General features: G+C 42.7%; 2 protein-coding genes across 6 annotated transcripts in view; one reads left to right on the top strand and one right to left on the bottom strand.

The window, feature by feature from the left end:
* The first annotated feature begins 1053 nt into the window (after window positions 1–1053).
* dnajc3a (DnaJ (Hsp40) homolog, subfamily C, member 3a) lies at window positions 1054–10551 on the top strand. 2 transcript variants are annotated; one of them, XM_034574897.1, is made up of 12 exons: window positions 1059–1310; window positions 1848–1958; window positions 2067–2191; window positions 2675–2749; window positions 4155–4307; window positions 4416–4597; window positions 4982–5101; window positions 5362–5467; window positions 5557–5677; window positions 9421–9553; window positions 9629–9777; window positions 10023–10551. In XM_034574897.1, the coding sequence occupies exons 1-12, from the start codon at window positions 1229–1231 to the stop codon at window positions 10163–10165; spliced, it is 1500 nt and encodes a 499-aa protein (XP_034430788.1). In that variant the 5' UTR covers window positions 1059–1228; the 3' UTR covers window positions 10166–10551. The 2 variants fall into 2 exon arrangements, with proteins under 2 accessions (XP_034430789.1, XP_034430788.1); XM_034574898.1 differs by lacking the exons at window positions 9421–9553; window positions 9629–9777; window positions 10023–10551 and adding an exon at window positions 5831–5878 and having other exon boundaries at window positions 1054–1310; window positions 5557–5784.
* Window positions 10552–12022: 1471 nt separating this feature from the next.
* Window positions 12023–23517, bottom strand: part of uggt2 (UDP-glucose glycoprotein glucosyltransferase 2) — a 35599-nt gene continuing 24104 nt past the window's right edge. For 2 of the 4 annotated variants that reach the window (XM_034574892.1, XM_034574893.1), the window contains exons 31-41: window positions 23410–23494; window positions 23140–23222; window positions 22913–22993; window positions 17200–17304; window positions 16985–17069; window positions 15879–16061; window positions 15504–15664; window positions 14170–14284; window positions 13922–14038; window positions 12683–12848; window positions 12026–12514 (exon numbers count right to left, since the gene is read on the bottom strand). In XM_034574892.1, the coding sequence (XP_034430783.1) occupies window positions 12489–12514; window positions 12683–12848; window positions 13922–14038; window positions 14170–14284; window positions 15504–15664; window positions 15879–16061; window positions 16985–17069; window positions 17200–17304; window positions 22913–22993; window positions 23140–23222; window positions 23410–23494 (1207 nt within the window). In that variant the 3' untranslated portion in view covers window positions 12026–12488. Of the gene's footprint in view, window positions 12515–12682; window positions 12849–13921; window positions 14039–14169; window positions 14285–15503; window positions 15665–15878; window positions 16062–16984; window positions 17070–17199; window positions 17305–22797; window positions 22822–22912; window positions 22994–23139; window positions 23223–23409; window positions 23495–23517 lie in introns of all 4 variants that reach the window. The other 2 variants (XM_034574895.1, XM_034574896.1) reach the window with 2 other exon arrangements.

Here is a 23517-nt window from a genome sequence, read left to right as displayed (position 1 = left end):
ACAAACCAATAAATAGTGTGTGCTTCTATCACTAATACTACTCCTATGACATGTACATATCTAGTGTAAACAATTAAAAATTAGTCTACTAAGTAAAATATATATGAAGATAAAACTATTAATGACACATAAAAATATTATTTCTCAACCTTTTACTCCCACCAAGCTCAAATTGTAACTACACACTTTGTAATAATTGTAATAAGATACTTAATCTGCTTAATTCAACAAGTGTCAGGTGGAAACTATTCAACTCACAGAGGGTTGATCCAGGGAAAGTGAACTTTGTGGAGTTTTATGTGTATTATATGCTTTCATAGCCAATTAGATCAAAGCCCTTTTTTTTACATTTTGTTACCTTACATGTCATATATATTTCCTTTCATGTTGATATTTAAATATTAGTTAAACATCATGATTTAAACATTGTGACACTCCCCCCCCTCTCCTTCCCTCTCTCCCTCTCTCCCTCTCTCTCTCTAAATCTCTATCTCTCTGTCTCTCTCTCTCTCTCTCTCTCCCCCCTCTCTCTCTCTCTCTCTGACCCCCCTCTCCCTCTCTCTCCCTCCCTCTCTCTCCTCCCTCTCTCTCTCTCTGCCCCCCCTCTCCCTCTCTCTCTCTCTCCCTCCCTCTCGCTCTCTCTGCCCCCCCTCTCCCTCTCTCTCTCTCTCCCTCCCTCTCGCTCTCTCTGCCCCCCCTCCCTCTCTCTCTCTCTCTCCCTCCCTCTCGCTCTCCCTGCCCCCCCTCTCTCTGTCTCTCCCCCCCTCTCTCTCTCTCTCTCTCTCTCTCTCTCTCTCTCTCTCTCTCTCCTCCCTCTCTCTCTCTGCCCCCCCCTCTCCCTCTCCCTCTCTCCCTCCCTCTCGCTCTCTCTGCCCCCCCTCCCTCTCTCTCTCTCTCTCTCCCTCCCTCTCGCTCTCCCTGCCCCCCCCCCCTCTCTCTGTCTCTCCCCCCCTCTCTCCCTCTCTCTCTCTTTATGCTGCCGTGGCTCCTCTCAGTTGAACCAGCGGAGGTGGGCGGGGCTGGCCGGCGCATCCAGCCAATCAGTGTCCCCCACGATCGGGTGGGTTGCTGTCCTGAGTGGGACAGAGACCGAGACAGAGACCATGCTGCGGGACTCTCCTGTGATGGGACTGTGGACACTCAACGAGACAAACTACAGCTGAAACCACGCGGGCTCGTTTCTGTGGGACATCGGGAGCACGAGGACTCGTCGGACACGAACTGAACCATGGTGTCCATTGAGCATGTAGCTCACAAAATACTGACTTACATCCCATATGTTCTTGTCCTGGTTGACATGAGATACGAAGGTAAGAGGCTGAGTTAACTTAAACCGAACTTTACTAGACAAACTGACAGTAACACAGGTTATCCGTACAACAATGTTAGCCTAGTCGAAACCGCCTGTTATTAGCTTTAATGCTAATGTCAACAGCTCCACTACAGTGTTGGCTAACGCTAAGCTAGCTAATCACTGTTTTGAAAGTAACCCTTTATCTGCTTATTATTAGTTACAGTGTTCAGGTTGTTTTAGCCCATGGGAGATTTCAAAACTACCACAACTGCCCCCATGCTAACGCTAGCCACCCTTAGGTTTAAGCTAACTAGTTGTTAACTTGAACAACGTCAAGCTAGCTACATGTCAAAGTCATGTCCAGCGTGTCAGTGGTCTGTCAGTGCTGCCTGTCAGTGCTGCCTGTCAAACGAGAACACGTCACTGTAGTGTGGCAGGATATGCTCAGTAGTGTGTGTGTGTGTGTGTGTGTGTGTGTGTGTGTGTGTGTGTGTGTGTGTGTGTGTGTGTGTGTGTGTGTGTGTGTGTGTGTGTGTGTGTGTGTGTGTTTCAGGGGTGACCTGTGGTCGGGATGGGAGTGTGGACAATCACATGGAGATGGGGAAGAAGCTGCTGGCTGCTGGACAGTTAGCTGATGCCCTCTCTCATTTCCACGCTGCTGTGGGTAAGTGTCGTCAACATGCAGAGTTAGCGGTGTTTACATTTTTTTGTGACATTAGAAATTGCAGTGCAAAGGTTTTTGCACTCATTTGTCTCCATTGTGTGTCGTCAGACGGAGATCCCAAGAACTACATGGCCTTCTACAGGAGAGCGACGGTGTTTCTGGCAATGGGGAAGTCAAAGTCGGCGCTGCCAGATTTGAGCAGAGTCATAGAGCTCAAGCCGGACTTCACATCGGTACATTTCTGCTGCTCATCGATTTGTCTTGAATCTTATTTCCATGTGTCGTACTGCACCCTCACCAGAGATATAAACTGTGACCCAGTTCAGACCTGGTATTAACATCTGTCTGAATGCACTCTCAATGCGTCCTCGATGTGTCCTGAGATCCGATCACTCTGAAGAGGGTGTGGGATGCATGTGGCCACACTCTTTTCACCGTGTGAACACTAACGCCTCCTGTTCCACATATGAAGGATCACCTACACAGCTGACGTCCAGCTGACCCAGTTTCACAATGAATCGAAAGTGTCTTTATGCTTCTCAGTGATTTAACATTGATTTGTTTGTAGCCACCACCACAATATCAACACCAAGCTCTTCATAATGATACTTCTCTAAACTGTTAAAACCTTTCTTCTTAATAGAGCTGCACAATCATTCATTCAGTCTGTCCTGACTCTGCTTGCTCTCTCCCTCTCCCTCTCCCTCTCCCCACAGGCACGACTTCAGAGAGGAAACCTCCTTCTGAAGCAGGGGAGACTCGACGAAGCAGAGAGTGACTTCAAGAAGGTGGTGAGTAACATCCAGGTTAATGTGACTGAGAAGAGGTCATAATAGACACCAGGAGGAATCAGTTCAGAAGCAATAATCCCCTGTCTTCAGTGCTCCATCTCCCACGTTCATATATGCACATCGCTAAGACAACAACACAACGACGGAATCCAGAGCGTCTTACGTCTGTGCGGATTTGAATACTTTCTGAAAGCTGTCGCAAAACAAACTTCATAATATTAAACTTTGTCAAGCAAATGACATGCAGACAAACACAGCATCCAAAACACTATGGAGTAAAAAAACAGCCCGAGTCAGTTGTTTAGATTGTTTTTACGAAAGAAGAAATCAAGTGAGCTGCTCCAACACTGGACCATCCAGGGATCCATATTGTTTTTTGTAAGTTTTTACACGCTCCACACTCCTCGGAGATGCCATCCCAGCATCACTGGTAAACACTCCTTCCATTCACTTTCCTTCTGGCGGTCTCTTGTCTGCAGACACATGGTCTTTCAGTGATGGAAAGGTTGAACGGTCCCTCTCCTTCAACTGATTTGCAATTAATGTTTATTGGATTAGATTTGCTTACTCAACCGTTAACAAAACTCGAGTTGGGAGTTAAGGGATACACAAAATACACATAATACAATATGAAACATGCTGCATCCATAAGCCATCTTACAAGATTAAATTGAGTGGGCTCTCATTCGGGCCTTCAGGGACCATTTGTAGGTGCTTATTAAGGATTACGACTCGCTAATGCATTTTTCATTGGATTTACCATGTTAGACCCCAGAAGACACAAATGCCCTTTTTATATCTACTATTAAGTTAAACAGTCAGAGGTTAAACAGTCACGGTGCAAAGCCTAGAAAGTTTTACACTTGCAATCAGCTTCAACTTCCTCCTGCTTCAAGATAGCAAGGACTTACATTCCCCGTTGAGGCCTATTGGCATTTGAGCTTGTAAAGATTTATATGGACAATATTCTGTAAGTATAATGTCAAAGAATCTGACCTGAGCTGCATGTTGTCCTGCTGCTTCAGCAGTCCACCACACCGGCCTGGTGTAATGCTTCACATTTATGCTCTACACTCTTTCTTTAGCTGAGCCAGCAGGAAACACTCATGGGGTTGCCAGGTCTCCTCGTAAAGGATGTATCATTAGCTGAGATTGCTCTTGTGAATATGATGACCTCTTTGATGGAGATGATAGTAATGTAATGGGTGTCAGGTATGGTAAGCACTGCTGTAATTGGCACAGGGATCTCTTCAGAAATATAAGAGCTCATATTGGAACACATTGGGGAGGGAGAGAACAAAATTCTCTTAAGCACACAGAGTCTCTAGTTATACCATCTCTTATTCCACACACTTAATTTTGTTTATAAGTAGCTGATGTAATGTCTTACCTTGCAATCTTCCAGCTGAAGTCCCACCCCAGCGACAAAGACGAGAGAGAGGCCCAGAGTCAGCTGACAAAGTCGGATGAAATTCAGCGGCTGGTGGCTCAGGCACGCAGCAGCTACAGCAGCCAGGATTACGTGACAGCCACTGTCCAGCTCGACACAATCATCGAGGTGAGCGACGTACCTCGTCAGCATTGCCTGATTTTTTTCCTGCAAGCATTGGTGTAGTCGTTATAATCAGTCCTGCAGTTTGTAAGAGTTCCCATCCTCCTGTGACAGACTTGCGTATGGGATGTGACTTCTCGTGAGATGCGAGCCGAGTGTTTTATCCAAATGGGAGAGATGGGGAAGGCCATCAGCGACCTTAAAGCTGCGTCTAAGTTAAAGAATGACAACACCCAGGCTTTCTACAAACTCAGCAACATCTACTATAACCTGGGAGACCATGAGATGTCCCTCAAGTAAGAACAATTTGCAGACTACAATATTTTGCAGGACCAGGGTAAAAGTGTCACTATGAGAGACCCTCCTAATTACTAAGCTGTCTCAAATAATAGAATACACGTCAACCATCAATATTTCATTATGTGATGTGAAGCAAAAAAGTGAGATAAGAAAACATCTGGAGCACAACAGCTAAGATCAGAAGCCAAAGCAGAACGAGGGCCACAAGGAAAAACAAGAAAACAATGCAAAGTGTGGCTTCAAAAATAAAATCATATCAGCTTGAGCTTCACCCAAACTGTTGTTCCTGCTGGACTGTTGCGTGTGTAAAGCACATGCAGTAACATCAAACATGCGCCTGTTGTAACCACACTCCCTTTTCTTCCTCCTCCGATCTGCAGTGAAGTGCGCGAGTGCCTGAAGCTGGATCCTGATCACAAGCAGTGTTACAGCCATTACAAGCAGGTCAAGAAGCTCAACAAACAGATCCAGTCTGCAGAGGAGCTCATCCAAGAGCAGAGGTGTGTGTGGGTGTATGTCTGTATGTGTTCAGGCAGTTGTGTATCTGTGTAAATAATCAAAATAACATCCCCTCTGAATTCCATGGATTGTGTTAGCTGTAGAATGACTGTGTCCTCATCCTCCGGCATTTTTCTGCTCTGACAGGCAGGCATGGAAAACACATTTAAATGTGAATGGATGTCACATTATACTTGACACACCCAAGATATGTTCCCGAGACTAAATGGAGAGAATGACAGAGTGCCTCTTGTTCTTTTAGATATGAAGAAGCTGTGAGTAAATACGAGACGGTGATGAAGACTGAGCCCAAAGTTCACCAGTTCTCTCTCCTTGCCAAGGGGCGCATCTGCCATGCGCTGGCACAGGTAAGACCTCTCCCTGCTGCCACATGATGTAGTAACTCACCCGTGATACACTGTATCTGACCATCGCGTTTTCTACGTGCTGTGACCAGGGCCAGCACGGTAGCAAGGCTATCTCGGTGTGTAGTGAAGTCCTCGAGTCGGACCCAGAGAATGTAAACGTGCTGAAGGACAGAGCTGAGGCGTTTATCCAGGACGAGCAGTATGAGGAAGGTAAGACTGTCAGATGTAGCCGTGTCTTATTTTTGCAGTTTAGTGGAGTCGGTCTCACACTCTCTGCTGGGAATTCATTGATTTCAGCAGTGAATGTCCTTGGACATGTTTTTTGTTAAAGAAGGACTCACCTGTGACACAGCTGTTGTGCAGATTGTTGTGACTTTACTCAACAACCACAATTAAATGTGCTCGCTTCACACAATTTTATCTGCCTTTTAAAGACTTTTTAGACATGAACTCCGGAAAATGTCCACACACCGGGGTCCAGACATTCTCCGGCGTTTGCCTTTCACAAATAAAGAACACAGCAGGAGATTGTGCTGGTCAGACACGCTCACAACTACACAGAAATCCGATATTTTATGCATCTGTTGCATGTTAGAAATGTCTTACTCCAGATAATTTCCTTCTGTTCTCTCATATGGGCTCATTCATACACTATCCAGAGTTTTTACTAGGGGGCTGGCAGGAGAAACTCAGGAGAATCTCCGCAGTAACTGACTCGGACATTTGTGTTCACAGCCCCATCAGATTTCAGGAGATTATCTGGAGTTCAGTAAATGTCTGAAAGCAGCTTTAGTGGCTCTGAAATTTCTGACCACTTTAGTAGATACACCCTTTTAATTTAATGCAATCCATATCACTGAGTGTATGTTGTAATAACCTCTACTTCACTTGAGAGGCCTAACTATTTGATGTCATGTCAATAGCTTACCACAAGGGGTCCCTGTAACACTATGCCCAGTGAAGTAAAGTAATGGCTCATCAGCTTCTTTGACCTGATCATTAAATTCTGTCTCATTTAACACAGTCGCTACGAAGTAAATCTCCTGTGACTGTGAATTTGAAAAAAGCAAATTAAAGCCTAAATGTCAATAAACACAACGAGCACTTAACTATTTCTAAAGCCCGAAAAAAACTCAAAGATCCTCATCATCAGTGTGTTAGAAGTAAGTGTAGTCTACAAGATGAAGAGCTGACATCATGCAGAAGTTGCAGCTTTGAGTATCCTCATTAAGCCCGTGGAGGCAGAGGCAGGATTAGCACGAAACAACACTTTCCTCGACGTGTCGTTAAATCACCTCCCAGCCGTCGTGACGCCTGTCACCTGGTCTGCTGTTACCATGCTATTCTTTATAAACAGATTCTCCTCGTGAATATGCTGAATCTGTAGGCGGGGGACAACAGGAGGCTTTCTGTTTTCTAGCTCGACCGATCACATTTGAGCAGGGTTTGCTTGTCCGCAGGTACACAGTCTGTATGGAGAGCAAAAGAGGCAGAACACATTGACCGAAGTGCATCAGCTACCAGCGTTTTAATTTAGCTGTATTCATATGCCGATAGCTGCTAATAGAGATTAGACACAGTGTTGTCTGGACCTAAAACACCAACAAAAAGGATCGCTGTTTGTGTGGAGAAACGTTCGATTGGTGTGGACTCATCAGAATGTAAACGAGTTCGCCGAACAGAGTTTGGGTTCCAATTTGCCGACAAAATATTGGCCGTTGCCCCCAGAGGTTAATTCGTGGTCAGACGTCAACCGATTGGCACCGAGATCGTCAGGATCCCTCACATTTATCTTACAATTAGGTTTGAAATCAATTCTAAACCATTCATCTCCCTTCAGTGTGTTTGTGTAGATTTTCAGTGCAACATCCAAACCCTGGTTCCTATAGAATCATTTTTACATCAGCTGTTCTTTGTATAAGAACTTGAAACTCTCTTATTCTCACTACGAGTGTTTGTCTGCCAGAAAGGTTATGGAAGTGTTTGTTCTTCTTTTTATACAAGCTGTAAATTCAATACAAACAATTAGAAATATCCCCTGAAAGTTCGTCATAGTGCTGCAGTGTGCATAATAGGATAAGTAAGTACAGGATTGGTATCAGTATTGGTAGTTATTCAGTGTTGAGGTGCAGAACTGAAAACCTGGGCCGAGCCAACACTCTCATTTTCTATCTTAACAGTTTTTATGACGTTTTCAGCTGATTCCAGTGCGTCCGTCTCCAACACTCCTATTGATTTGAGCTGCATAGACTAAAATAAAACCTAAAGTAATGACTCATAACCGACCAGGATGATACATTCAGGAGGAGTGTATTTTTTAGAACAGTCGGCTGTAGGTTGACGCCTGAATCGAACTCAGAATGCCATTGGATCTGTTGACAATGTACGTCATTTACATTATAGACAACCTTCCTCACACCTCACACCTCAGGGAGCTGGACAGGCAGACGATCAGCTGGAAGGAGAGGCTGTAGTTACACACTGCTGGGTGGTACAGGCTGTGGGTGGGTGGGTGGGTGGTAAGAATTAGATGCGTGTCCTCTATAAGTACAATAATAATCGTCCAAGTGGTTTAGTAGAGGAAAGAAATCAGTCAGATTCAATCCCTGTCAGCTTTCATTGAGTTCATATATTGTCCATCTATAGTGTCACTTCCACAAATGTGAATTTAACTTCTATTTTACGCCGAGAGGACAAAACAAGTCATGTAAAATTCAAAAAGAGAAAAGAACATTCACTATCTCTCTCACACAAACACACGCACGCATTTAAATCCAATTAAATCCACAATTAACAGCGGCGACCCTGCAGGCAGGTCAGAGCCAGAGTAATAACATCGTTTACCAAGACCCCATCAGTTCTGCAACCGCAGGAGACGCTGTCTGACCACGAGCACATCAGCAGGTGGGAACTGCCGACCTCATGTGGGCTTTTAAACTGTCAGAACCCGTGGGTTTTAAATTCACCTCAGTACATCTCACAGGGTAAACAAGCCTCTGAGCACCCAGACGTACACACACACACGCATGAACTCTCACTCACACACACACACACACACACACACACACACACACACACACACACACACACACACACACACACACACACACACACACACACACACACACACACACACACACACACACACACACACACACACACACACACACACACGGCCTGGAGCTGCTGCAACATTATCCGGATGTGATGGGGCTTTCTGGATAAAGTGGTTCACATCATGACCACAGTACAAGATCAGTCACTTTCAGATGTTTGGTCATGTGGAGTTTGTAAAAGTGAGGACATTGTCAATGATTCTACAAACAAATAGATTTTTGGAAATCAAAAAGGGAAGCCAAATTCTTTTAAACGCCCCCTGGTGACTGGCTGCAGTATAGGTCATGAACCCCGCCTCCTCCAGATGGGACATGGTCCAAACTAAGAAGTTAAATTACAGGTTAAAATAAATTTTCTGTCTTTTTAGGTAGTTCTTGGTTTTAATTATTTACTGTTTTAAAAACGTCCTGATTGACAGGTGAGACTGACTCATGTTTGGTGGAGTGAGTATCGGCTCGATACCGCGGCTCCTCACCACGATCACTACTGCACAGACTCTGGATCCAGAAGCACAAGATGGCGGCACGTTGTCCTTTTTTATTTACTCCTTTTTTTTATTCTATTAAACACTTCATCCCAAACTTCTGTACAAAAGGAAATCTTTAACCTATCAGCCTCAGACAGTTATTTTAAGTTCAGAAGGTTCATCATCTGAGTGGAGTCTCCCACACAAAACATTAACCCCACAACCTGCTCGGTGCCTTGCTCAAAGAAACTTTATCACTCAATGCTCGAGGACTTAGAGCCTGTCGTGTCCTGTTGATACTGTAATTCACTCCCATTGGCTGTTCAGCAATGCTGATCCTAACCCGCCCTATTTGCTTTTTGTTTTGCAGCTATCCGTGACTATGAGACGGCGGCTAAACACAGTGAGAATGACCGTCAGATTAAAGAAGGCATGGACAAAGCTCAGCGACTCCTCAAGCAGTCGCTGCGGAGGGATTATTATAAGATCCTGGGCGTGAAGAGGTGAGCACTGATCACTGGAATCTCTAAAAAACTCTGGGCTAAATGTGCTGATCATCGTCTCCCCCCTGGTCACAGAAATGCCCAGAAAAAGGAGATCATCAAAGCCTACAGGAAACTGGCACAACAGTGGCATCCGGACAACTTCCAAAATCCAGAGGAAAAGAAGAAGGCGGAGAAGAAGTTCATAGACATCGCTCAGGCCAAAGAGGTTCTCACTGACCCAGGTAACGAGGAGTCCTGTCTACTTTTTACAAATATGTAAACATATGTATCTCTTCTGCATTGTTTATTCTGTAAAATAAACTTTTCATGTCAGCAAACATTACTGATATACCGATTTTTAGGGTCTGCAGTACACACAGCCTTTCCTCCAAGAATTTGTGCACAACTCCTCCATGTCAACCGTTGACAGGCTTCCACTTTAGTCTTTTCAAAGCATTGCACCAACATGTCAATTTGTGTTTTGCAGAGATGAGAACCAAGTTCGACCACGGAGAGGACCCCATGGATCCAGAGAGCCAGCAGAGTCACCATCAGAACTTCCATGGAGGTCACTCCGGTTTCAATCCCTTCGGTTCTGGACCCTTTAACTTTAAATTCAACTTCAACTGAGGAGGCTCCGGTCCAGCACTGCCTGAGGGGATTGTTTGTATTTTCCTCCCTATTTAAAAGGGAGATCGCTGACACCAGGCGTGCCAGCGCATTCCAATGTGGAGCCAATCGTCACTTAAATTCAGCGACATTAATTTAAGACACATCTTCGTTGTTGAATAATACAACTTCAGATTCCGTTTGGGGAAGGACTGTTGCTATGCTAACAAATCACTGCCGAGTGCGAAGCAGCTTTTATCTGTCAAGACCAAATGATCATTCTCCATCCTCTCCATGTATTGTACGCTGTACAATTCACATCCTTTCAGTTTGTACATAGGTACAGTGCTATTTTTATATGGAGCTTTTCTGAAGTGTAAATAAAGAGCTATTTATGTACATTAAAACGAGGAAGTTAAAATGTGGAGTAATTTACTACATTGACAGACTGAAGCAACAGTTTGAGAAATGACACTCATCATCATTACATCTAAACTTCCCCCTGACGGCAGATATCCTAACAGCTTCTTCCACATGTGTATTTTCACACAATGAAGTGGTTCAGAGTGAAGAACGAATCCCTCCACATCCACAGGGAAAGAAAATCCACAAACCGCTTTTCGTAGCTACGGTTTTGTATCAAAGGTTTATTTATTTTTTCCATCACATAGTAGTATAAACATTTCTGTGACACAGCGCATTGACAGATGGGTGCCCAGACGTCGTACACCCATTTTTATTTATGATACAGAAGAAAAAAACCTGCTCCTGGCTTCATCAAGCAGCAGCACTCGTCTAATTCCTGAGACAAAACACTGGGTCACTGGGGAATTTAAATATTGAAATGTTTTCTTAACATGTGAAACAGTGAAAGGTGAACGCACATAAGAAATAAACATAGTGAAATAAGTTAAAATCCTATATTCTTCACATAGACCATGACCTGTAGAGTGCAAATGAGGATTCTTCAATCCACATCTTGGCAACAAAAGCAGCTCAGCCTGCTCTGCTGAGCCAAAGGTAAACAGACAGGTGACTGTTCGCTAGGCCCCGCCCCCTGAAGGTATCTTCTTATGAGCTTGTAAAAAGGCAGTGCAGGCTTCTCATCTCTACCAGCGACGTGTCTAACGTGTGGACATGATGGCTCTATGAGCAGCGAGATATGATTCTGATGCAACATTTGCATGGTCACCAGTGGATGATCCATATTGAAATGAAGGAGAAGCTCTGCTCAAGTATTCCTGGTGTTTTTGCACCACACCGAAAGAAATGTTATTCATTTTAACACAACTCATGGGGGCGGGACTTAGCAAACTGTAAAGCTGACAGTGCTAACTGCTACTCCACTGTAACAACTTTGCATTTAATTTAAGTAAAATTTCAAAATACAACAGTTACAACTTTGGTTTTGGCATTTCAGTCAAAATGTGATCAAAGTCCAAGTTTGCAAAGTCAAATGAAGAGAAATGTAAAAATAATGCCTTTCTGAAAAAGCTTTGAACAAAGAACATACAAATTTGATTTAAGATTAGGTTCTCAGGCTACATCCACACTAGTACGCTTTAATTTTAAGACTTCCACATGATAATAATACCCGTCCATACTAACACAGCAGAAAACATTTGAACATCATAATCAGGAAGCACATTGTTTACTCTGTGGTTGGTTGCTTGGTTATAGAAAATACAATGAATGAAGGAACAGCAATGATGAAAAGTAAGACAAGGGATTTCTTTAGTTTGACCAACAATGAGATGGAACTGTAAGAATGAGGAAGGAAAGGCGGATGACTGCATCATCGTTTTCAAACATCTCCGTTTCCGCCTGTTCAGACTAAAACGCAGCCCCAGAGTTTTCAAACTAAAACAGGAGAAGCAGCGTTTCCAAACTTCAGCCTTAGGCACTCAAACTGGAGTAGTTTGGACAGCGGGCATAAACGTAGCAACAAAATAAACTAAAACATAGCAATGTGGACGTAGGCTGAGAGATGTGCCTTTAAGATTCTTTGCATAAGTCAACAGTGCCACAAACGCCAACTATTTCTCCCTCACGCACACTGAATTGAATGGTTTGACTGACCCTCGCTTCATTTTTCCAGTAACAACGTACCAACCGAGGCCTGCCTGGTGCTGGTGGTGCACCAGGAGTTCACAGCTGGCAGCTCACACTTACATCACGACGTATTCGACTGCAGCAGCAGCAGTTATGGCATCTCTGAGATCTCTACAACATCCTTGTCCTGCATGGCTATGTTTAGATGGAACGGTCTGTCTTCAGGCTTCAGCAGGTGGCCTGCGTGCGGAAGGTGCTGCCTCCCTCCTCTCCAGCAGGGCGCTGGCAGACACTAAAGTTCATCACGCAGGTTGTCGTCTGTGCAGGGGGAAGAAACATTGGACGGAAATTAGGAAAGCGAGCGCACTGGGAAAAAGAAATTTGATCACAAGGTTGAATAGGTAGGTGTTACAGTTTGAATTCTCAGTCGGCTAAAAATAAGCACATATTGTAGGCACAGGCAATATTCTTTTTTTCTCCATCAACCTTTTTTATGCTGTGAGGCAGAGGGACTGTGTTCTTCTTTCTCTGCGTCTCCCTGTTCCTCGACTCGTCTCAGCAGCCGTTTTATCTCGTTGTCATACTCGACCCACTCAGGCACAATCCTGGCCGCGGCCGTCAGCTTGGGCTCCTTGGTCTTGGGGTTATTACACTGCGGCAGAAAAGCAGACAAAGCATCACTCACGCCACCAGAGCCACTTTCTCCCGACAAGTCAGATGGTCATTGCCAGCACTGTCTGTGGCAGCATTTGAACCTAATTTGATTTCCAATTCCGTTAAAAGGATGTTAGGCCATGTCTACTGTCTGAATTACCAAGTGGTGTCCTATACCACAATGAGACAATGCTTCCTAATTCAGTGGAATGGAGCCTGCACTGTAATTCTCTAAATTAGTTTAGGAGGCTACGGGATTGCTCTTCAGTTGTCTCCTAAATGCAGAGTGTCTCATGGACATTAGTGACTGGAAAAATGCTCTGGTAAAAATACATAGCAACAATATTATTCCTCTTATCCGCCTGTTTACACAAGCAATATAATGATCTGAATAAATAATACGGAAGGACTTCACTATTAAAACTGAATAATTCGATTTGATGATGAATTATTCAGTAATCCTGGTTAGTTTTCTGGTGTAACTCCACATATTACGCAAGCTGCTTTCAGACCTGCACTGAAATCTGCACATTTTTGTTACATTTTCCAGTGGGGCTGCATCAGTAGGAGACATTTTAAAGAATCTTTAAAAAAAATGTTCCTTCCAGCCCTCAAAATAAAATGTCCGGTAAATGTACAATGTGAGAAGACAGCAGGAAAATTTCAAGAAAATCACAGCAAGCATGTTGATGACATTGGTGACACATACTGTGTCTCCAGAGGAAAAGTCGTACATGCAGAAGACACAGATGAAGTTGTCATCTTGGAAAGAAAACGAGATTCGAGAGCTTTTAGAGATAAGGACCGGCGCTGGTGTCGATGTGCTGTGAACAATAACGTGATTTCTGGAGCAGAATGTATACATCATGTCCCGCCTCCTGCTATCTCCGCCTAAATTTTCCGGACATTTTCCTGTTGCTGTGAACGCGTCTAACCCGCACATTCTCCTGCTACGTTCTTCATATGAGAACGACAAACTCCAGAAGATGTCCTGACCCAATTTTTACGGATGTTTTCCAGAGTTCATGTCTTAAACCGGCTATAGACTGAGCCAACTGCTCCGGGACTCACCAGGTCTATCGTCTTCGCTGTGACTTTGGAGGCGTTATCGCACCACGTCTCACACCACAGCCACTCCTGAGGAAGAGACTTGATGGCCACCTGGTGGATCATGTTGTTAGGAAGGTCCTAGAAACAAAATATTAAAGGTGTATTAAAAGTATGATACATGAACAAAGTTATAGTAATAGTAGTAGTAGTGCTACAAGAAGAAACTCTGTATCATATAAAGTAATTGTGTTGTTCTCTGATATATGTACCTGGTCCAGGTTGGACAGGCTGTTAGGGTCTTGGCTCAGGGCTTGGTACTGGCCTCGTAATCGGTCCCCGGCTGCAATCTTACGAAACTTCTTTAAATCGACGACATACAGAGCACTGGGTGAAATATGGGAGAGGAGAGAGGGAGAGAGAAAGAGAAAGAGAGAGAGGTGTGACAAAACCATTTCCTAAAGGAAGAAGCCCTGGAGGAGGGACTTAATAGAAATGACTCAAGATAAATACCCCTGGCACATTTGGATAATTGTACCCAACTTGGCATATTAATAAACCTGAAGGTGTGGACTCTGCATTTTCACTTCTCACTTATTAGATGTAAGACTGCCAGAGGAAATTCACGACCTTATGTTTCCCTGGGCTCATGATATGGATCGTCTCTCTGCTTTCCGGATGTCGTACCACAGAGCGGAGCGGAACGCCGACATCCCATCGAATCACTATAGTTTCAGACTCGTCTTTTTCAGTCTTCATCGGCCAAAAAGAGAGACGCTATCATGGCAGCTGTGTTCGCCTGCTAGCTGCCACCTGATTAGTCATCACACTGACAGAAGTACAAGTCCTTACGTCCAGCAAGGAGCTGAACTATTTAACATTTTTTAATATCAAGATTAATTTAATCTGTATCATGCTTATTTTTTATTTGAAAGAGAAGTTAAATTAGTTTAGATCCAATATGGATTTGTTGATTTCAGCTTGTGCAAAGGAATCTGGGGGAAATCATTTTAATTCTCTAACAATCAAGCACATTTCTTATAGAGCCAACCTCTGGTGGATTGTTTAAATGAAAAGAATTGCCTGAGTAAAGTAATGTTTTAAAACCTAATGAAAGTTTTAGCTTTCCCCTAAATTTAACAATTAAATTGAAAGATGAAGAACAACGAAAACAAGAATAGCATCTTGAGCCTCTACATATAAAAATACATTGTTTAGTTCTTTTCTTCATATTTTTGAGTTAAGAAGAATTAAAGAAAACTCTTGCAGAATAATGAAGGATTCCTGATGAATTACTGAATCCAAGCTAATGTAAAGGAACATAAATTTAATCGTGACAGATGTTTTTAGACTCTTTTCATTCTGCTCTGCAAAGTGCAAAAGCAAATCACGAATGTCCCTGACTAAATAAACTGGCTGAATAGCCCACAGGGAAGAACGTGTCTGTAGAAACACAGTGTTCTGAATGTTACTATTTTAAAATGCATGGATTAATTCTGCTGCATATGTTACAGGGAGTGATTATTGTGTTATTGTTTCATTTTTTAAATGTCCGAATTTCTATATATGCGGCTTTAATCTCCAACAGTTTGCTGTTGAAAAATACCTGATGTGGTATTTTCTGTGTCCCAGATGTGAGGCCCAATAGCCGGTTTTCCAGAAGCGATAGCCATCCATCTCTCTGCGGCTATCACAGAACGGTGTGTAGCCATAGGGAGCGCCCTCCAGGTCTAAATCCCTCAGGTCCTTCAGATCAGCCCGGACGATCTGTGAGAGAGAGAGAGAGAGAGAGAGAGAGAGAGAGAGAGAGAGAGAGAGAGAGAGAGAGAACATCTGTGAGGACTGAGAACGACTGACGACTCCGCAGGGGTGTTCGGAATCTCATCCAAATGTCACACACAGCTCTGAAACAGTTCCAGAGGAGTCTCTCACTTTCAGGCGCACACTTTTCTCTTTCCTCTCAGTGCAATTGGATCCTCACCTGGTCGGCGTCCACAAAGATGATCTTGTCTACCGCCAAGGGGAACAGAACGTCCAAGAACAGGATCTTGTGTCCCCAGATGATACGCTGCTTCTCAGTCTGCTGGTGGAGCCACCGCGGCCACTTGTACTGCACTAATTCATACTGAAAGCCGTACGACTCGGCCATGAAAGAGATGGTCTCCTAACCGCACCGGGAACAAAACACCAAAGGTCAAAGTCAATCAAGTACAAGAGCATGTTTTCTTATCTAAATCCATTCCACTATACCACACATACATTTATTTACATGCAACCGAGAACTATACAATGGAATATTTGTTTTCATTACAATTTATGGTTAGCTGTAGGGCCCGACCAACCCTTATGACCAAGAAATCGAATTCATATTTTACAGTTTAACCATAAACTATTGTGTAAATGACTACAGATAAAAAAAAGAAAACATAAATACAAATACATAGTACTTCAACTAAGAAAATAAACATAAAGTTACATTTTTAAATGTTATGTAAAATGTATCATAAATGCACATGCTTTCTAAATAGTTTATTCTGTAAAGTAAATATTGTCATGGGGGTTCATATCAGCAGAAACGAATACGGATATGTCTGTGAAAAGGCTCATATCGGCCAATATTAAAGTCCAAGCAATTTATCAGTTGGGCTCAAATTAGCTGTTGAGACAATTATAGTATGACATAGACAATTTTAAGGATAAGGTTCGATCCGATTACTGAGGACATGCACTTAGGCAACTGTATTCTGAGACATTAGCATCCTTTTGACATAGGAAATGCTGGTAAGACAAATCATGAGCTTTATTTCATTAACAGTGGAATAATATATTGTGTAAGCCATTTTAAAACACTAGATAAATGAAGATGAATTCACTGAAGATGCCATTAAAATAAAAAATGCAACTCCTTTAGGCAATTTCATTTGCGAAAACCTTGAGATTAAGCACATGCCATCACAAAGGAAGGAGCCATCCACTGGTATTTTCTCCATTGAGAAGAATTGAATGTCTGAAGAACTGCGGGTCACGTTACTTTGAAAAAGCAGTGGAAATAATGCAAATAAAGAAATCATGAAATCAGGGCAGTACCTTGAAAGACGGAGAGAGGTAATTCTTGAGGAACCAGAACTTGACAGGTGTTTTGGTATGCCGAAGGACGGACAGCATCATTATTCTGAGATGGAGATAGAAAGATTGAGAGGTGAGTCTCAGGATCAGGGCTGAAAGGAATGTAATCCGTGTCGGACCAGGAAAATAACTTCTTGTGTGTGTGTGTGTGTTAGTGTGAAGTAAAAAAGACCGACCTGAGAAAGCGTTCATACAGGTGGCCTGAGGCAACAGAAAATATGTTTAGAACATCTTCTTTCTTCTTCTCTCCATCATCCTTCTTGGAGCCGCCACCTGTGATGCTGTAAACGACACCATAATACATGAGGTTGTTGTGTAGTGATTGATGCCTGTTTTTTCACACACTGACAGTAAATCAGGACTAAGCCAGTCGCCACCATGCCTTCGTAAAGCAGGGGGGTAATAATGGTTATACCTCCCAGCAGAAAACATTTTCAAACAAACCATGCATCACTGTGCAGCAAACTGGAGGTGTTTTATTTAAATGGAGCCGTGATATAGGCGATGACGATGCTCTGGAAAAGATTAGGACTCGGATGGTTTCAACAGCGGTTCAGTTTGTGTGCTGACACTCGGAGCGGAAATAATCCACATCATAACAGATGCGGTGAAGGCAGCTGTGACATTAAAACAACTCACTGCATGAGGTAAAGAATAAGAGACAAATATGGTCTTTTAAGTTTTAAATTGGAGACAAATGTCATGGGATCTACATTTTTTTGTAAAAGCAACATAAAAATGAAAAGTATTTTTGTGTTGCATTCCTAATTGGATGCCTATATCACTGCAGCAGTGAACAGGATATAAAACCTCAGCCAAGAAGGTTCTGTTTTCATCTGCATTTGTTTGTTTGATAGCAGGATTACGCAAAAACTACTAAACCGATTCACATGCAACTTTGTGGAGGGGAGGGACTTGACCCAAGACAGAACCCATTCAATTTTGGTGCAGGAGACAGATACATACGATACGTTATATGTACTTGGGTCAATGGTCTGTAAAAACCAAGCCTAACAATAACTCGTAGTGAGGAACCTGAGAAGAAACACATAATCCTGCTGTGGAACGTAAGTAAATGTACAGCAGCCTATTGTGCGGAGGGCAGATGTTTTTTCTAAAAGACTCCGGATAGATAGAGACACATGGCTGTTCCCCCGGCGACCTAATGGAGTTGGGATGGGAATGAAGCTAAAGAACTTGTGAAAATGGATGGTCCTGATGGAGTTTAGTGATGAGAAGAGAGAGAAGTTTAAGTTGCCCTGTAGATGTAACACTCCCTGTTCACACTATTTATTTACACTGCATAAAGTAGTGGTGTTAGCAGCTATTTAAGTGATTAGCATATTTTCAGACAATGTCTTAAAAGTTATTACAACTAATACATTTATTAATTTTTCACACAAAAGTTGTTGCTCATAATTTCTGGCGTGTTGTGCTGTTATTTACCAAACCACAAAGCAACAAAATATACTCAATTGTGCCTTAGAAAAAAAACAGTGCAAAACATCTCTTTCCACACAAAGATAGAGCCCATTAGGTCAGTCTTTTACTTTTCAGACTGAGTTATAGAGTAAGTCAGAAAATGTATCAGAATAAAAGGACAATCCTCTCATTTGTGAACGCACCGCTACCCCCCCCCCCCCGACCGCTATTAAAGAGCAGTGGTTCATGATGCGCGGCACATTTAGCGGACAGAAATCAGGACTTGTGCTGCAGGGTAGATGTGTCTGCAGTCAAACTGTGTGTCCTTGTCTAAAACAGACTGCTGATGAGGAAAGAGTCTCTCTCCCACATTCAATCACAAGCACTGCCACGGCCCGAGGCGCCAGGAGGACACCAGTGAGTGAGAGGGAGGTGAGGGAGCATAATGTTTTTCTCAACACGTCCTCTAAAACCAACTCACACACACACACACACGCGCACGCACACACGCGCGCGCACACACGCACACACACACACACACACACACACACACACACACACACACACACACACACACACACACACACACACGACATTTAATTCATTTCTCTACCTGCAATACAACAAATTTTTCATTTGCTTCTGAGGAGTCGCTACACACACGTGGGAATAACTCCTGTCTGCCACAACTAAGTCAGCCTTTTGAAGGGCCTCCAGCACCACAGTGGGGCCCAGCTCAGATAAAGCAGCTTTCGTGGGTCAGGTGAGAGCCCACTTGGCTGATGCCCCCATAATAATCTGGACCTCTGGAAGGATCCACAAGGCTACAGTTGACAGCACTAACCAGACAAAACTGTAGTTAGATAAAAGACCAAAAGGCAGATTGTCCATGTGCAAAACCGTGACACTGAAGTGTCCAAAAACCACGCTAACATCTGGCTTTTGTCTGCAATGGGAATGGATAAATCGGCATTCACTCCCAGGTCAAACAACTCTGCAGTAGACACGGGTCTAAATGGGCTCTGACTCCAATCAGCAGTGGTGGAAATGAGATCCCCGGGTGAACATCCTTATTTTGGCAAGACAGTGAGGTGAGAGAGCGCCATAGATGTTGCTGTATTTGTGACTACAAGCATGATGAGCTATTTGTCATGCTGACCAATGATTGGTCTAAAAATCATGTCCTGTAAAAACTTCAGAAACCCTAACAAAGCAGAAAAATCCTGCAAGAGTAAAACCACTTTTAGAAAATAAAGTCTGGTCGTGGCATCCAGTTAAATGTGTAAAGTAGTACAAAAATAAATAGTAAGAACAGGTCATTAATGAGCAGCATGATGGCAAAATATTTCAACCATGACGGATAAAACCACAACCATGGGCAGCATCCTCACCACAGCAACCTAATGCTGTGGTTCACTTTATCCTTTGAGTTATATGGTGTGCAAACACTTCTTGCTTTTGCCCAGCACATATAATTAAGCCTCAGACAAAACCACTTGATTCTTTACACAAATCTCAGACATTAAAAACATTGGAATTAAAAGATACAGCGCATCTCTTTCTATTCTCCAGATTAAGTTTGGGAAACAAAGAACATGAATGGCCAAGAGCCCGCCTCACTCCACTGAAGGTCTGACGACTGCTTAGCAAGAGGAAGCTTCTACCGCACCCCCCCCGAGTTACTCTTTCACCACCAACATTCTGTGTGGCCCTGATGTTTCGGATTTCTAAAAGCAGCATAAAGGACATAAAACCATCAAGAGTTCCCCAGGCTGAGCGTAGCAAGAAAGGACAACTTTCCTTCAAACAAAGACGAAGAGAGAGAGCACAAAAAGGGAAGAAATGGAGAAACAAAGCAGGAGTAAGAAGCCAAGATGTAAGAAAGCATCTATTTTCAGTCAGGCTCATTATGGCTCAATAGAAATAAAGCTCCCTCTAAACAGAGAGAGAACTTGTAACAACTGTGTCACTTAGACTTACTGATGCTTGCTGATGGATGGATCCACCTCACTAATTCTTTAGAGGTGTTAGATCAATGCGTGGCCTTCAGTCCCGCCCTCAACGACGAATCTCTCAAAGCATTCAGTATAAAAAAACAAAGCAATGTGCGGAACGAAAGAAAAATGTCTTAACTTTTCAAACAACAATATTTTGAGGGTCAAGGTCTACGCACAACGTCTTTGTTGAAATATTCAGCACATTTGAAAACCTTTTATTCCAATGTTTATTTCTCTGGGACTGTCATTGCGTTCTTTTAGAGAAACATATTTTCTTGTTAGGGTTTAACTGTCAAACTATTTAATATTGTCTCAGCATTTTGTATCATTTGTTACTGAAAAAAAAATTGTGTTTGGTGGTTTGTAACAACGTAGGATGCTGAGGTTAGACTCTCCATAGCATCATTATTTATTCTGGATAGTAGCTACAAGCACAATGTAGCATATATGGTTAGATTTTCTGCTTAATGTGATGAGTGGCTTCTACATCTTAAGATTTATGAACTCTCATTTCGGAAGGAAGATATACTGGAATCTTGCCAGATGAAAGTACTCTACTCTCTCCAAATGCATTCAAATGCAAGTTAATTTTAGATCCGTTCATCTCTAGCACTTACGGGGCAATTGTGTTAAAGCTTATTAATCTTATTTGATCTTTTTTTTTTAACCTCTTAATGTTGTTGAGTACTTGCATTATTCAAATGTAAGCATACCATGGGAAATGGTCTAAAAATTACATTCAACTTTAAATGTATTGGTCCATCTATCCGGCCACTTTCCGCTTTTAATCTTCTCCTGGTCAAGGCAGGATTAGGCTACAAAGGGTAACCCAAGTTTTGTTTTCCCCAGTGAAACACCTAATTAACAGATGCCAAGACCAGGAGGGATTTGTAATCTTCTCAGCTTGTTCTGGGTGTGCCTTGGCATATGCCCCAGTCGGAGGGGACAAGAATACTTCTACAGGACGTGTCCAGGAAGCTTCCTGATCAGGGAGCCCAACCACCTGAATTAGCTTTTTTCAATGTAAAGGGCAGTGATTGAACTTTGAGTTTGCGCTTTATTTCATGATACAGACCCAGCTTTCACTTCAATTATCCAAGGACCAGATGGCTCATTGCAACAGCAAGATACTCCTAATTTACATGAGCACAACCCTTCCAATTGTAGTGGGTAGCACTGTTGTCCCACAGCAAGAAGGTTCTTGGTTCAAATCCTGGTTCAAACCCTTTTTTGTGGACTTTGCATGTTCTCTCTTTCTGCATAGATTTTCTCTGGGTACCCAAGCTTCCTCCCAAAGAAATGCAGATTGGGGTTAGGTTTCAGGACAGTGAGAAGCTGGTCCATGTTTCCATGACTGAGCCGACTGAATGTGAGGTTCAATCTGTCTCCTTTAACGTCATGTCAAGGCCTCCTGCACTACTGGTGTCCTCTATTCATTTTAGTGTCCAAGACATATGGCAAAAGCTGCCAATGAAACTACTGAGTTAATCATTCATATTTGGTCTAAGATTTCTCTAATGTCAGGTATATATATAGGCTGTGCTTCCCATTCAAACCCTGTCCGGGGTTATCCATATGAGAACAAAGGTCTGCAGAACTTTGGAGTTCCTATGTGGTGCCTTCACCAGGGTCTCAAATAAAGACTCCAATAAGGCAAAGTGCTCTGAATTGTTATTCAGCGCAGAGGCACAGACCTCACACAAGTGGTCATCCTTTTCTCTTGGGAAAACGCCTACACTGAGTTGTTTCAGCCAGCGGCTCAAAAGCATCCCTGCATCAAAGTGACCCATCTCACCATATTCAACTCCAGAGAGACAAACAGTCTGGCCCCTACCCAAGATTGTGGTTCCAGAGCTTCTACTCTGCATTAAGATGACTAAAGATTTATTTAATGATAATGTTTTATCTTCTTCCCTTCTTAAGGCTCTTTCTCCACCTGACAGGTGACAAACCACACTCAGATCTGATCAGTGACACCTTAGTTGATGACGAATAGGAATTCACATTGCATCAAAAAACTCTGTAGATGTATGGTTGTATGTAACTGTGCATTATAGATTATGCACTTTTGCATGAATACATACATGTATACGACAAATCCTGTAATGTTGTAAAAGGACCACAATGATGAATAAACAAATAAAAAAATGATGACGAAAACATGAACATGTGAATATCTTATATAAACATAGCTTTACAATGTTACTATATTGTGTTTGAAAATAATAAGTCATTTGGATTCTTTACAAAACTAAAGAGTAGCACAGCAGTTGAAAGCAACCAATAAACACTGCATGCTAATGAGTATGATATAGAAGTTATAGGTGTTAAATGGGTTGCAGCAACACTGCCTACCTTTTCTCAAAAGTGCTCCAAACACTTCATACAGCAAGCATTAAGTGAGGAGACAGGATCACACAGTTAGGAAGCGTTGGGGGAAAAACACACACAAACGCACACACACACATACCTACAGAAGCACATATTTTTTGCAAGACTAGATCTTACAGCATAATATCGCAGTCTGGATCCAGGGGAGGAATAAGATCTCCTGGAACCGCAATGTATAATTGACAAACAGAAGGCACGTCAACAAACCCACCAGTCAATGAGCAAACAGTTGTTACTGCTGCGGGAAGATTTTAAACCAACTGAAAACAACCAAATTTGAGCTGTTTGTGAGAATAGATTACCAACCTTGCTATGGAGTCCCATATTCCTTTGCTTTCACTTGCTTCACTAAGAAGATCTTCGTGGATTTTCTCCGCCCTTTTCTGCACCTACGACGACAAAAGAGACACAAAGCGATGCTATTTTTTTCTGATGTCTGATGTGTGACTGTGTAAAATAATTCATTTATGACCTGTGAAAGACAAACGCGTCATAAAAACTGTTAAAACATTTTACTGTAAGTTCAATAATGTTCAGAGCTGTGAAGCGTTTAACGTACATATGAAACACACTCACTCTGACTTTGATAATCTTACTGTGGAAACTGTTCAGCATAACAATAACATCACCAGCATCTGCAGGGGAGTCGGTTCCATCGTGCCTGAAAAAGTGGATAAAGAGCGA

Source organism: Hippoglossus hippoglossus, chromosome 21, assembly GCF_009819705.1.
Source record: "Hippoglossus hippoglossus isolate fHipHip1 chromosome 21, fHipHip1.pri, whole genome shotgun sequence".
Taxonomy (NCBI): domain Eukaryota; kingdom Metazoa; phylum Chordata; class Actinopteri; order Pleuronectiformes; family Pleuronectidae; genus Hippoglossus; species Hippoglossus hippoglossus.
Note: the sequence above shows the minus strand (reverse complement) of the source record. Positions and strands in the feature narration are given on the sequence as shown.